The 15417-nt window shown below is 46.1% G+C and overlaps 1 protein-coding gene across 1 annotated transcript in view; it reads right to left on the bottom strand.

Moving 5' to 3' along the window:
• Positions 1 to 15417, bottom strand: part of TRIO (trio Rho guanine nucleotide exchange factor) — a 372408-nt gene that overhangs the window by 118782 nt on the left and 238209 nt on the right. Inside the window, exons 14-20 of the mRNA XM_065873385.1 lie at positions 15120 to 15315; positions 13146 to 13312; positions 11499 to 11618; positions 9560 to 9751; positions 9089 to 9238; positions 5474 to 5588; positions 2840 to 2955 (exon numbers count right to left, since the gene is read on the bottom strand). Coding sequence (XP_065729457.1) covers positions 2840 to 2955; positions 5474 to 5588; positions 9089 to 9238; positions 9560 to 9751; positions 11499 to 11618; positions 13146 to 13312; positions 15120 to 15315 — 1056 coding nt within the window. The remainder of the gene's footprint in view (positions 1 to 2839; positions 2956 to 5473; positions 5589 to 9088; positions 9239 to 9559; positions 9752 to 11498; positions 11619 to 13145; positions 13313 to 15119; positions 15316 to 15417) is intronic.

The raw sequence follows: 15417 nt of genomic DNA, 5'->3' as shown, positions 1-15417 counted from the left end.
TTCCTATTCCTGCCTTCAGTGAGTCCTGAGGTGTGCACCCACTTCACTGGCCTTCTGGGGGCTCCTACAGAGCGTCATTATGCATAAAGATGCTCTGGGGAGACGCTGGCAGAAGTGGCTTAACCTCCCAGATGTAGGAGAGATGACCCCACCTGGGAAGAAGGGGGCCGGCAAGGTCCAGACTGCAACAGAAGGACACATTCACACTCCTATTCTTTCATGTTTTGAGATGGAAGCCATTTTTTTCCTTCTATGTGCATAGATCTGAAGTGAAATCTTACTTAAACATAAACGTCTGAAAAAGCAACACTATGGAAAAGAAACAAAAACATGGAAGCTTTCATATCTGCCCTTCACAGTATCTTAGTCGTCCGCTGTGATTTGCTGGTCTTGGAACAGAAACATCACCGTCTCTATTAGATACTTCACAGCATTTACGGCATTTTAGAAGAAAAAAATGAAAAGGAAACCACGACCCAGATTACTTACCACGCAGCTTCCTGGCTGGGAATTTACCTTCGTTTTGCACAAGCATGGCTGCCCCATCTCTGAGACAACACTGCCACTGACAGTGTGTCCAGGCAGAAAGCCATTTTGGTCAATTTATTCAAAGGTCCCTACTTCCTCCGTTCACACAGCGAATCGTGCCCAAGCGCCCTCTATGCAGGCAGGTGCTGAGGGGGGCGCTGGGGTGGGAGAGGCTTGGGCCCTGCCCTTGTGACCATGAGGGACCTGCAGGCTGAGAAGGGATGGGCTCAGGAGGAAAGGGGCCCTGCACAGGGGGAGGCTGGAGGTGAGGCTGGAGGGCGACAGGGGGCCCTCGGAGGCCGCAGGCCTTTGGACTTTGGTCTGGAAGTGAATGGGGCTGCCACATGGAAAAGGGACTGCAGTGGAGAGTGAGCGAGAGAAAAGCAACACCGGTTGGCAAACCGGTCCAGGGGGTTCAGATGAGACATGGCTAGGCTGGTACCCGTGATGGCTCTGGGGGCGGAGGAGAGGGCAGATGTGCTTCATCAGGCCCCGATGAAGGGGCGAAGCTGGGAAGATGAGGGAAAGGCGGGAATCAGGTAAGATGAGGGCGGGGACACGGCGGACGGGGAGTCCCAGGTCCACTTCTGCTTTGGTTAAGGCCAAAGTGGAGAGACGCAAGGAGGGAGCTGGGGTTTCTACATCTGGAGACCAGAAATGGAGGTCAGGGCTGGGAGACACCAACAGTGAGAGCTAAGGAGAGAGGAAAGAGAAACAAGAACAAGCCCTGAACTGAAAGCCAACTTTCAGAGGCAGAGGTAAGGGAGAAGGGGCACAGACAGCCCGGGAGGAGCAGCCCCGAGGCAGGAGGTGCCCAGAGCAGAGCAGGGGCTGCAAGTCACCTGCCACAGCCCACCCATAACTCGGTATTTACTGTGGGATTGTTGTTATCGTACAGCACAGAAGCCGACCCTACAGGGCCGTGGGGCTGACGGGCCATCATCTGTAACGGCAGAAACTGAATGATTTTATTTTTGGCATGTGAACTGGCTTTAGGAAAAAGCAACAGCATATTCCATTATTTCTCTCTGTCAAGGGCATTATTTACAATTTTGTTCTCTGTAGCTGAATAACTCCTTGTCTTTCAACAGAGAGATAAAGACGTGAGAGAAGACTATGAAATAGTCTCTAATTAGAAATAAAATCAGGCCCCCATAAATCTGAAATACGGTTAGATTATCCTTAAATAAAATGTTAAGAAAATGGAATTTAAACATTAAAAAATACTACTGCTTGCCACCCCTGCTGGGAACGTGGTAACTGCATCTGGGAAAGCCAATCAAGACAAGGGAGAGGTCGGGTCAGGGTGCCAGGTTCAGGGACCATGAACTCCTGCTTACGCCCTGGGACACCGAGCTGCTCTGGGCAGCAGGCTGCCCAGTGAGAGACTGACATTTACCAAATTAAACAAAATATGTTCCCCAAGTGAGAAATCTGTGCTGAGGAAAATGTAATCTTTCTTGAGCTAAACGGATTTTATCGAATGCCTATGCTGCATGAGGCACGTGTCAGGTTTCCAGGTGGATCCAGAAGACAGAGCAGGTCACACGCGGTCACCAGGGACCGGCAGCCCTGAGGAGGCCCCGGGGACATGGTGCATGTGAGGTGACTCGCGGGGGCTTCTGAGAACAAGCCTTCTCCCTCCCGCTCCCTCCTGACCCTCCGAATTCTGGACTAATGGGCACGGATTCCTAGGCTACTGTTAAGGCCAGAGAGAAGTGACAGGCATCTTCCTGTCTGAGTTACAGTCAGACAGACTTTACCCTAAAATGATCTCCACGACTGGCCATCGACCCCAGAATGACTTCCGGCAGGTGGGGGAGGGGAGGGGAACACTGCAAACGTACCCTCTTGAGGTCTCTGCCTTAGCCAAATGTGTGACCTTTTTTTGAGTGTACTGAATTCTGAGAAATTCTGCCACATTTCTTACTTAATTTTAGCTCAGTTTATCGGAAAAACAAAATTTTGTCTTGAAGATATAAGTACGCCAACGTGGAAAACTGCCCACCGTATTATCTTACAGTGACTTAAATCATCATGATCACGACTGCTCGCACTTCGCTGTCTTAACTGTGGGGTGACGGCAGCTCGGCAGAGCTGAATGGCACACCCGCTGAGGCCAAAATCACTGAGTAACACACTTTTACGAGGCTGGGGGGTTTTCTGGCAACAAACGGTCAAGTAAAAGGCAAGGCTGTTTTGACGATCAGGGAGTGGTTTTCCATCTGCTGCCATGTCAGAAGCTGCCCGTCTGACGATGGAGGCCTGGGCACGGGGAGGAGGGCGCCAGGAGGGCTGTGTGATGGCTGACCTGCTTGGCGCTTCGCTCAAAGACCACGTACTGCTGGCACTGGTCCAGCCGCCGCTTCCTCATGGTCCAGTAATGCAACACCCTGTTCTCCCGCTGGAAGAGTTCATTCAAGATATCTGAGAGAATGAAGAGAAAGCCGCATGTTGGCGCTGGCCATCAAGCACAACACCCACAAAATCCCATTCATTTTTATTTAAAGACATTTTAATGCAAATGCCGTGGTGAGCCAGAGTATAGTCACTGAGCCGCACGGCCTGCCTGCCTGGCCTCCTTGACACGCCTGTCCAGACCTCTCCTCGTTCTCTTACTCCAGTTTACACTTAGGACTGACATCACCCGACACTCGAGTTGGCCTCTAATCCCTCAGGTCGGCTGGGTCAGTGGGATAGCTACTGAGTCCCCTGCTGGGGCAATCTGACAATGGCTGGAAAAACACCAGTATTAGACGTTTTGTGCAAGACCATGAGAACCTTCCTGCGGAAGGAATTTAGTATACATCAAAAGATGTCAGATGAAACAGTGGAGTACTAGAAGAAAACGATGGGGGCTTTAAAAACAAAACCAAAAACAAACCCTTAGGAGAGGGAAGGAAATGAAGTTGAGAAGCACGAAGCTAGAAAGGAAAAGTTAAAACAGCAATCAGATTACAAGAGAATTAAAAATCTCATAACCAAATAACAACCGCCATAAAAATATGACACAAGTAAAAAGCCAGGAAAAAACTACTGGGAACATAGAAGGTGGATCTAACTTACTTAATAGTCAACAGGAAAATATGAATAGTCTGTTAGCAAAGCGAGCAAAGCATATAAACATGGAGGTCATGATTATATGAAATGAAATATGGCCACTAAAAATACAGAAACGTTTCGTCTCACTCAAACAATGAGACCAGTTTACACCACTCCCTGGCAAGGACTACGCTGCCCAGGGCTAGAAGGGACAGAGGAAACCTGTATGCCTGTATTATTGGGGGAGGAAAATGGAGCACAACCCCTGCAGAGGTCATCTGGTGACAGGTAACGACACTGAGTGGTGCGCACCCTTGAACCAGGAATTTATCTTTCAGATACGGTGCTGGCACAAGCTCTCGACACAATTTGTACACAGATGCACACACGCTGAGGTGCTGTTCGGAAAAACTGGCAGCAACGTATGAGCCCATTGATTAGGGCAGATTAAATCAATTACGAAGTCGCCATACTGGACGTTAAAAGTAACAGAGCAGATCTCCAAATTCTGATATAGAAAGAGATTATTACTAAGCGTAAGAAGAAAATTGCAGGGGAATATAGTCCCACTTCAAAAAAAAAATTAAAAAGCCAGATGGGTGAGTTGAAGCTACACGTTTGTATCTCTCTGCATATTTCCATTTATGTGCATAGAAGGATGCACACAAAGGTCTTCACAGTGGTTACCACTGGCAAAGGAATTTAGGTAATTTATATACATTTGTACACTTTAAACATTCTTTACAGTGAGTCTGTTTTACTCTAGAAGTTTACAAAGTAAACAGATAAAAAAAACTTCAGAAAAAGATTCCCCGACTGAAATTGCAAATCAAATAAGTGGTACCTGGAATACAACTTTATTGGAAAACTTTAAAAATAATAACCTCTCCACAAATATTTACCGAGTTCCTCATAGGCTGAGTACTTTGTGAGACACAGGAGCCTGCGAGCAGCATGTACCCGCCAGCTCACTGGTTGGTCCTGTTACATTATCTTTGCTCGACTGAAAAGTGAACTAGTTTAGTGAAGCAAATTAGCACTGCAATTTGAAGCCTGTCAAAAAAATAAGCTACCACTTAAATGAAAGGAAAACGAGCCTAAGTCTTTTCTAGTCTCTTATTTCCGTAGCCTCTGCCTGGGGCAGGACTGAAGCTCAGGTGAGGATTAAAGCTGATAGAACAGGGCCTGAATACCGAGACTGTTTTCAACAATTCTCCTCATTTTCTGAGGACCCACTTCCATGTCATTTCAATTAAACTTGTAAAAAAAATTATGATTAAGTTTAAAATGATGTATCACCTGGATGCATTTTCACTGCAAAATATTCAATCAGAATTCTACAGCATAAAAATCATCAGTACCCTTAACTTCCACCCATGACAACCCTACTTAGAGTTTAGTATAATTGTTCCCAGGTCTTTTTCTATGCGTGTGTGTGTGTGTGTACAGTTCTGTACATTTTTAAACTCAAATGATACCCATCTATCTATGTAACATTCTTTGGCAATTTGCTTTTATTAATAATGCTTTAAGTATATAAAACTGATACATTATAGCAATGAAATGGGTATATAATTGTTGTGATTTAAACTTTTAGAAGTATTTGGCCTGTAGATAATTCTGGCTTTCATTTTTTCCCGATTTATATTTTCACTTACTTTTAACAAAACAGTCGATGCCAATAAATACCCTGAGCATGCTGCATTTTCTCCCTGTTTATATTCTTCAACTTTATTCAATAAATTATCAAGCTATATATTTGTTTAATATTTTATTATTAAAATAAGATAACTTAGGAGAACTTTAATGATATGAAAAGGACATTCCAAAGGAAGCCCTGGACCAAGATTTTAGAACATGTCTTGTCAAGCTCATCCGTCAGCTGACTCCTAGGTGTACTCACTTTTCACTTGTTGTTCAGGGGCTTTGATATGTGTCACCATTCCAGGCATGTTCACGCTGTTCCTGTGCAGGTATTTCAGGAAGACATCTGCATTCCTCCTAGCAAGCGTGCAAGCCTAAGAAATAATACAGAGCAACGTGTTCTTGTGACTCATACAGACATGCATCTTCAGTGTGTATGGATGACATCACGTGGCTCTAACATAGGTCTTAATCTAAAGCGTTCATCTGGTCAATCTGTGTCTGGAGAATACATAGGATAAATCCTATTTCAACTTAAAAAAAAATCTGTTTCAGAGCCCTTGCTCTGCTGAACCCAGCTGCTATGTTGAGAGCTGCCCCATGCTAAGGTCCAGGTGGCCAGACACTGAGGGTGACCCGTGGCCTGCAGCCCGAGAGGAAGTAAAGCCTAGTCGAGCCTTGAGGTGACCACATCCCTGACCAACAACTTGATCACAGTCTTGGGAGAAACCCTGAATCAGAAGACCTGGCTAAGCTGTACCGGGATGTCTACAAAGGGCAGACAGTAAATATTTTCAGCTCTCCGAGTCACGTGGGCTCCATCTCTCTGTTGCAACTACTCAACCTGCCCATTGTAGATGAAAGTGGCCTCGACTGATAAATGGGAGTGGCCAGATTTAGCCCTCAGGGCTTAGCTTGCTAACCCTTGGTTTAAGCCATTGAATTGTGGGGTGGTTTGTTATTGTGGTAATAGAAAACTGATATTCCATGTTTGTAAACCGAATAAGTAATTTCATTCATGTATTTAAAGAAGTTTCATTTAAGAGAAAAGAGATATAAATAAGAAATCAAAATGGTTCAGGAAAAAAATCCCTTAATTATAATAGAATTGGAAATATCTTGCACATTTCCTAGCCCAGATCTGGAATCAATCTTTTTTTCAAGGAGTTCGGTCTCCTTCTTGGGGTAAATGGCACTGAAAACCCACAATGTGGGCACTAGAGATGCTCGTTATCATTGGGCTGGTCATCGTTCCTAGGCCTTTTCAGTAGATGGAGCTGCAACACCTTTTTTTTTTTTTTTAATTAAGAGAAAAATACATCATGAGTCTGTACTGATAAGACCGAAATAAGTTGTCATTCCAAACAGCAAGGAGGCCGTAAAGACTGCTAGGGTTACATCAAAAGGACATCTGAGCCAACCTGACTTGAAGGGGCTCCCACTAGTGGGACAAGTTGAATACAGAAAGATAAATGACTGTAACTGATTGAAACACACCAAATGTTAAAATCCAGGATGATACTAAAAGAACAAATTAATCATACGCAGAGATTGCTAGGGCAACAGATCATTCTTCTGAAAATCATAAACAAAGGGAAGGAATCAAGCATTTACCTCCCCCCCACCCTTTTTTTTGACAAACTCTATTTTAGCATAACTAAATAGCTGAGGAGGGAATAACTGCAGCTAATCAAGGCAGAAAGAATGATAGAATGCCACCATTTTGCAACTCCTAATGAAACAGTATCACCACTGGCTACCAAACCCAGTGGGTGAAAGGCTGATGGGGAAGTACACAATGGATGACGTGGACTTACGACGTCTGAAGCACTGAAAAACCCTCATGTCACAGAGACAGCCGGAGAAGCAGACCTGTGTGTGGGTCCTGGAGCAATGCCGTTGGAAGTACACACCACCACCCATCAGGTACCCTAAGTGTACCCCACACACTCACTTAAACCTGAACCGGGTCAAGGCCCTCAACACAACTAACAGAAATGTAGAGAATCCGGGATGGTGCTAAATGACTACAGGATGCAATTACCAAATCCAGAGTGAGGGAAATTCCACAGTATGAATAACTTATTTCTTCAATTAACAAATGCTAATAAAAGGGAGGGTGGGATTTAGACTGAAAGAGACTTAAGAGACATACCAATCAAATCAATGCATGGTCTTGTTTGGATTTTGATCAAGACCACATATAAAAACACATTTATGGGACAATCAGAGAAATGTGAACACCATTGGATTTTATATAAAATATGAGTTACTGTTAATTTTTCAGGTCCAATAATGGTACTGTGGTTGTAGAATGGTTTTAGAAAGGTGGAATTTAATGCTTAGATACACACAGAGGTCTTTATAAATAAAATGGTGTAATATCTAGAATTTAAAATAATCCAGTTAAGGTGGGCATATGCCCATATGTTGGTAATTATTGAAGCTGGGTGAGAAGTACATGGGGGTTCATCCTTCCTCTTAATTTCCATAAGCATTTTTAAACTTCCATAATAAGTTTAAAGATATCCAATACACCAAAGACATAATCCTAGTTGAATGAAAGAATCTGACCAGGTCTGTGATTATTTTTGTTTTGTAATTTTACCTAAATATCTTTCTTAATTATATTAACTAAGTAGTATGTAATTTTGTTTTATACTAAATGGATTCCAGAGAAAGAGAGGCAATTGTAACGATTCCACCTCAAAACATCCCAGTAGTGGTGGACCTTTCCTAAACTTAAACAGCACCGACAAGCTGGGGTGGGGCTTTCAAGGTCCTGTTTGGAATCGTTACAACTAATGACCCTGGGAAGCTCCAACTGTTTTCCCACCTTGATTTGCTTAAAAAGAAAATCTCTGTGGTGGAAGCTCATAATAAGTTACCAGGTAAGAATTTTCAAAGAGTTACAATTTGTTCTCCCAGACTAAACAATAACTCTCTGTCAGCTCAGAGGATCACCTTCAGAAATGAAACAGAAACAGAAATGATTAAATGTGACAGGAAATGGTGTCAGAGAGGTCAGGATGCTGGAGCAAGGAGGAAAACTAAACCAAGTAACATGGAAAGTAAACACCACACCTAGTTTTCATAGGTCTGAGTGGCCACCAGCAGAACCTCAGGAGAACTTTTCCACAAGTGAAAGAATGCACCGTGGAAACATTCAAAGTCAATGTATCTCAACATTTTGACCACTTTTTATAATTTAATTGTTGCAAAGCACACCAGTAACTCAGGTATGGACCATATATACAAATGACAAAGCAGGCTTGATAAGTGCCTCATTTAAAGCTTCTCAGAGTTAAAACTTTCAGCCAGGCCTTGAATGGGATTAAATTTCTCTTGCAGGAAACACTTCCTGAATAAGTACAGTATTAGTAACTGGTCCTGTGAACCACAAGGGGTGTTCCTGCTTTGTGTCCACTCTACACTGGGCTCACACGTGTTCTGAGACAGTCTTTATTCCTCAAAAGGCTGAATTTCCAAAGGAAGATTATTTTAAGCTCTAGGCATTTTTGTTCCCCCAAATCAATCTCTCTGCATGTCTGTTCAGGATCACTGGGTATTGTGACTTCCACCCGATCTTTATGCACACAGGTTTCTATCTAGCTCTCTGCCTGTGGAAACTAGAAGGAGAGTACAAATGACAACTGAAACAAGATTTTAAGATCTCCAGTCAGCTGACTTATGGCTGAGGCAGGGTCACCGCGATCTCTCTCCAGGGCAGGGGCGCTGCGAGGCAGGCGGGGCCGGAGGAGTGGCCGCAGCTGCGGGACTGACGGTCCGGACGCCCCACCGGCTCAGGTGGACCCTCGGGGGGGGCTGCGAACCCCGTCACTGAGGCACCACACCCGGAAGGTCAGCTCCGTACCTTCAGGAACGCTTCCTTCTGCTCAAGGTGCTTGCTGATCATCGGGGTGACGTGGTCCGTCTCGGAGTTGGGGCCCAGCTTGTCGGCCCCCCCGCACCAGTCCTCCTCTCTCTTGTACTCCTGCTCCAGGCTCTCGAGGACACTGCAGACCTGCGGCAGGAGAGAATCCGGGCTCAGAGGGACCACTCGGCACCCATGGGATGACGAGTGCCGGCCCGAGGGCCGGGACCGCCACCTGGCGTGCGGCCACGCAGGCTTTCAGAACAAGGCCAAAATACAAGGTGAATTTCCCGCCTCCCTCTGCCCTGTGTCAGGCCATCCATCTAAATGAGAGGAAAAGGGACATCTCCTCAGATCCTTTCCGACCTGCTCTCTGTGATACGTGAGGGAGCCCAGGACTGACCGGCGAGGTAAGGACTGAGCCGCGCCGTGCAGTCAGGCTCAGCAGGCGGCAGCGGCGGGGAGCCCTACCTGCTCCGAGGTCTTGTAGAAGGCCACGGACGCGTTCACCAGCTTCAGCCGGTCCTCCATCTTGAGCATGAGCTGCTGCCAGTGCGAGGCCACCTTCTCGGCACAGTCCCGGATCATGTCCATGTCGTAGTGGTTGGCCTGCAGCATGGCTTCTGCCTTCTGCTGCACCTGCAGTGCGCTCTGGTGGGTCTTCTAAGGGGGGGAGAGAGCGGAAAGCGCTTCAGCGGGGGTGTCGCGCACCCACGGGGAAGGAGCGGGAAGGCCGCAGCTCTTCCGTCTGCTCGCTTTTACGGGAACGACTTCAGTTAACACTCACGAGGACGCTTCGAAAACCACAGCTGACAGGTTAGTTTAAAAAAAGCTTTTACGTCTACCAACAACGATTTATATTTATCCAGGGAATGATGAAATGCCTTAGGACTTTCCAGAATGGGGTCTTGGTTGGGGACTTTCCAGCTTTTGAGAGATAGCAGGAAAAACCCTTAGCAGCCAATATTCTAAAAAAGCTGTTGAAATGTTCCAAGTTTATTATTCCTGTTGATTCTTCTTATAATAGCAGCCAGGGGCTAATGAACAAGTGGAGAAAAAGGTGGCCTAAGTGAATGCTCTTTATTTCACTTTTACCTTAAACTCTGGACTCGAGTAAAAGGTTTTCAAAAACTACTGATTTAAAAAAAGAGAAAGAGAGAAACACAGTTAAAAGCTAAAAATGAACCAACTGTGTTCTCTGGAGGTCCATGCCAGACAATGCATCTATGAAAACAAATTGGCAAATCCGGTAACAACTCCTGCCCTCGCATCCTCACCAGAAGCTTCTGTGAGGGGCTGAGGTCAGGTTCCTCGGGGAAACCAGAGGGCCCGGCAGGGCAGCCGTCAGGGGGAAGCACATGGGTCTCTGTGGACACAGAGTTTTCTCTTTTTTTAAACAATGGCAAAATTTTGCGTTTCACCTGAAGTGGTACTAATGGCCCCATAAAACACTGTACCCAGCGTAATCCTGTCCGTTACCCAGACGGTGAGGCACACCAGTGATTTAATTACTAGAAGGCACTTGGCACAGGGTACGATTTTCACAAGATTCACCCAGAGTCTGGGCTTCAGGGAGAAGTGTTAGTGTCTGTCCACTGGCGCTGAATGGTTGAGAGTAAATTAATCTAGGGAAGACATTAATGGTAATTTCTTTGGTTTTCATCTCTGGCTGAGAATATGTATATAACCAGAGCAGGAAACAAGTTTTCTATCATCAAATGCTCTCTTTCCCTTGACTGTGCCTTGAGACCACCTGTCACAATCATTAACTCCCCCAACCCTCCAAAAATACTCTAAAATGAATTAATCCATATGCTGTGAGAGTGACTGGCCGAGCCATTTTGCTGAAGTCCCGGCACAGCACTGACCCCGTCGAGGCACAAAACCCTCTGGTGAGGGACGCTGCTTTTCCCCAGGGTCACAGGAGCTCTGCGCACAGCACTGTTTATGGGGGAAAGGGAACCGGTGATCGGCACCCGGTCCTGAAGAGCCACCCCGAGTGCCCTGATTTTTCAAGACCGGTTACACAGCAGCAACCGTGTCTATAACATCAGCAAAATGTGAAAAACCTCATCTGAGACCCCAGCTCGGGCTCCCTGGTGCCGAGATGTTCCCAACAGGTGAGGTGCATCCTGCCAGGGCCCTGACAGCAAGGGGACAGCAAGAGCCACCCCTGGCCTCTGGGACCCTTGCGGTGAGGTCGCCCTGGTGGACATGGACAGCCTCCCATCACTGCAGTTGCCAGACTGCTTCCCCCCTCTTGTAACGAACTGCAGGCTCGTAAGCGCAGCCGTTTGGGGTTCCACTGAACCCCCTTCGGCTCCCAGGGTCAGTGCCGTGTGAGGGGACTTAACAGGCTGGTCCTGAGGTTGGAGAGGCCGGGTTCCGAGGCCAGGCCGGGCGTCCGCACCTCGATGGCGTGCTGGAACTGTTCGTGCTCCCTCTGCAGCTGCTCCGCCTCCTGCAACGAGCTGGCCGTGATGAGCCCGGCGTTCAGCATTGACTCTCCGTTCCGGATCCAGCCCAGCACCTGAAACACGACACAGGGAACTCCATGCAGCAGCCCCTCTGGGGCATCCAGGCCACGGAGCAGCAGTGATGCAGTCCGAGTGCGCGGCGGTCGAGCTGCTCACTTAGCTACGAAGCAGGGATTTCCTCGTGATCCTACTGCCAACAGCCTGCTACCCTTCCCTGGTATCTGATCGTTAAGTGCTGCATTTTAAAATTAGTTCTGTCATGTTTAGTTTCAAGTGGGAGCTGGAAAAGGTGGAGGGTCCGGAGGAGTGATCATTCATCCACAGGTCAAAACAGACTGAGGATCACATACGAGAAAACCTACAATTGCAAAGAATTCCCTGATACTCAAAAATATATATCTTTCACTCCTTTTAGGCCTCATGGACATGCAGAATTAGCAAAGTGCTTGATAAGGGAACTGTTTTGATGTCACTAATGTATTTTCCACTTTAGAGTCAGTGTTAAAACAGCACACTGACCCAAGGATGTATTTAGCTGTTGGCTAATGCTCAGGGCCACACCACCAGATTCTCAGCATCACAGAATGAGAAGTCAGTTCTGACCATGGAAGCCACAGGGATGTGGAAGGTCATTCTGGATAATCATTTGTGGCAGAAACTGCTGGTTACTTAACCAGTACCTAGTTTCTTCATGTCCTTTACTCAGAAAATCCCAACTTGGGAAAGAGCTTAAAATAAAGCCAGTTCTCAGCTCCTATGACAGCTTGGTTGCAAATATGACACAATTCTAGCCACTGAGATCAAAGCAGGGGCTTCTGGGCCATTTGGGGAACACATTTCTTTTCTGATCCAGGTGCTGCCTCTTTCTTGATATGCTTTCCCTTCCTGATACCTGGAATGTGGAGGTGATAGTTGGGGCTACAGCAGCCATTTGGCAACCATTAAGCACCTCCAATCAAACAAACAGATGCCTTTCTACACAACTACAAGAATCCCAGAAAGCCATACTTCCATGGTCTCCCTGCTCACGTGATAAAATGTCACAGACATGCTAAATATACATATGCACGGAATCCCACTGGCACTGAACCAAAAGCAATCTCTTCCAAATGTCCCGTTTTTATTTTGCCATGCTATCTGGGAGATGGGAGTATCGTATCCTGAGAACACAGGAAGACCCAAGCCATACACAGCCTGTGATCCCGGCCAGACTGATAACAGTCTATTTGGGGAAAAAAAATAAATCATATAGTTATTCAGCCCGGGAAGCAACGTGGTCAGGGTTTCAGGGAAGAGACGACCAATAACAAAACAAGCTAAGTGGAGGTGACTCTCAAGTGACCAGTTGCTGGGTGACGAAGGCTTTTCCACTCCAGAGTAAACACGGAGCTGCCCAGGCACTGGCTCAATTTTACACACTAGCTGTGGTGTGTCGGGGGTGTGTTGTATTCTACACCAGGACAGCTGTGTTCTGATCAGGGACGATCTGCCCCAAGGCTTACACATCCGAGCTACCAGGAGAGCACTCATCGAGCGCTCGCTTGTCGGCTGGGTCCCCTTCACTCCGCACATTCGTTTACCTGCTTCACTTCGGCCTGCAGGTGGCGGAGCTGCACACACTGCTCCAGGTGCTTCCGATGTTGCTCGGCTGCTAAATCCAGCTCCTGCTGCTTCTCGTGGAGAAACTCCAGCAAGTCCTGGACCCGGGTGGCCATGTCTACGTCTCTGTCGCAAAGCAGCTCCACGCCTGCGGACATTGAAGGGAGGCCCGGAATTCAAACAGCACTTCAACCGGTTCTTTTCTTTTTGTTTTTTTAAAAATATCTTTATTGGAGTATAATTGCTTTACAGTGGTGTGTTAGTTTGTTTCTGCTTTACAACAAAGTGAATCAGCTATATATATATATATATATATATATATATATATATATATATATATATCCATCCCTGTCTCTCCTCCCTCTTGCGTCTCCCTCCCACCCTCGCTATCCCACCCCTCTAGATGGTCACAAAGCACCGAGCTGATCTCCCTGTGCTATGCAGCTGCTTCCCACTAGCTAGCTATTTTACGTTTGGTAGTGTATATATGTCCATGCCACTCTCTCACTTCGTCCCAGCTTCATCCCACCATCCGTGTCAAGTCCATTCTCTACATCCGCATCTTTATTCTTGTCCTGCCCCTAGGTTCAACAGAACCATTGTTCTTTTTAAGATTCCACATATATGTGTTAGCACACTGTATTTGTCTTTCTCTTTCTGACTGACTTCACTCTGTATGACAGACTCTAGGTCCATCCACCTCACTACAAATAACTCAGTTTCATTTCTTTTTATGGTTGAGTAATATTCCATTGTATATATGTGCCACATCTTCTTTATCCATTCACCTGTCGATGGACACTTAGGTTGCTTCCATGTCCTGGCTGTTGTAAATAGTGCTGCAATGAACATTGTGGTACATGTCTCTTTTTGAATTATGGTTTTCTCCAAAGAAGATATACAAATTGCCAACAAACACATGGAAGGATGCTCAACATCACTAATCATTAGAGAAATGCAAAGCAAAACTCAATGAGGTATCACCTCGCACAGATCAAAAAATCTACAAACAATAAATGCTGGAGAAAGTGTGGAGAAAAGGGAACCCTCTTGCACTGCTGGTGGGAATGTAAACTGATACAGCCACTATGGAGAACAATATGGAGTTTCCTTAAAAAACTAAAAACAGAACTACCATACGACCCAGCAATCCCACTACTGGGCATATACCCTGAGAAAACCGTAACTCAACCTGTTCTTAAGGGAGCATGACGTACACGCTGCATTTGTGAACTACCTGCCCGGCGCCGGGCCAAGCCATTACTGTGAAGGCCAAGTTTGAGGAGGTCAGAGGCAGCAGAGGAGGTTTATGCCTGCCTCCGAGCATGCCTCAGAGAATAAATTCGATGTGGTCCAAAGCCACATATAACGCACAGCTAATCAAAGCAAACCCATTTCCTATCAATCTACTTCTGCTCCTACACTGATATCTGGTGAAAGTGAGTCCTTTTTAAATGCACAAACTTCGGTTTGTTTCCGTTGTTACCCACTGTATACCCGTTCACTCTTGAGGAAGCATTTAATTTGACTTGTGTAAAATGAGTAACGTAGGACACAGGTTGTTGCTAAGTTTCTAACACTACAGTTCACTCTACGTTTTTGAGCCTATAGTGACATCTGCTGGTAAAATATAAAACTAAGAAAAAAATAAAGGACATGAAAATATTTTCTTGGGGTTTACATTTCATTCGTGGAGATCCAACAATATATAATTTGTAAAACTAAAGTTCGTGCCACTTGAAATAACACGCAGGAATATTAAGGGTAAGTACAATAGTCAATGTTAAATGTGATCGTATTATGTGGGTGAAAGAAAGCAAAACGTTTCCTTTCAGAGAGCAGGTACTTATAACACCGCAATCACAGGGGTAAGTGACCTGCGCACACCCTGAAAGGAACCGGATGCGTTCCTGCGGGGACACGAAACCCGTCCCAGGGCGGAACGCGCTGCTCACCAGAGGCCTGCACTTCATTGACATACTGCAGGAGGTCCTGCCCTTGGTGGATGACGTCGAAGGTCAGGTTATTCATGGTCAGAGCCTTGTCCGCGTGGTGCTGCAGGCGCTGCTCTGCTATTGTGAGGTCCTCCGTGTCAAAGTCATTCATTTGCTGAGAAAGCTCGTCGTTCCAAGACTCAAGGTCTGAGATGATCTGACAGAGGAAAGTATCTGCTTAGGACCAAGACTTAAAAAATAAATATCTGCTGTGACGTCTCACTGTGCCAGGTAGGGGAGGAAGAGAATAAGGTGACTG

The sequence above is a fragment of the Phocoena phocoena genome, chromosome 3, assembly GCF_963924675.1.
Source record: "Phocoena phocoena chromosome 3, mPhoPho1.1, whole genome shotgun sequence".
Classification (NCBI taxonomy): Eukaryota; Metazoa; Chordata; class Mammalia; order Artiodactyla; family Phocoenidae; genus Phocoena; species Phocoena phocoena.
The sequence above is the reverse complement of the archived record's forward strand: the minus strand, read 5'-3'. Positions and strand labels throughout refer to the sequence as shown.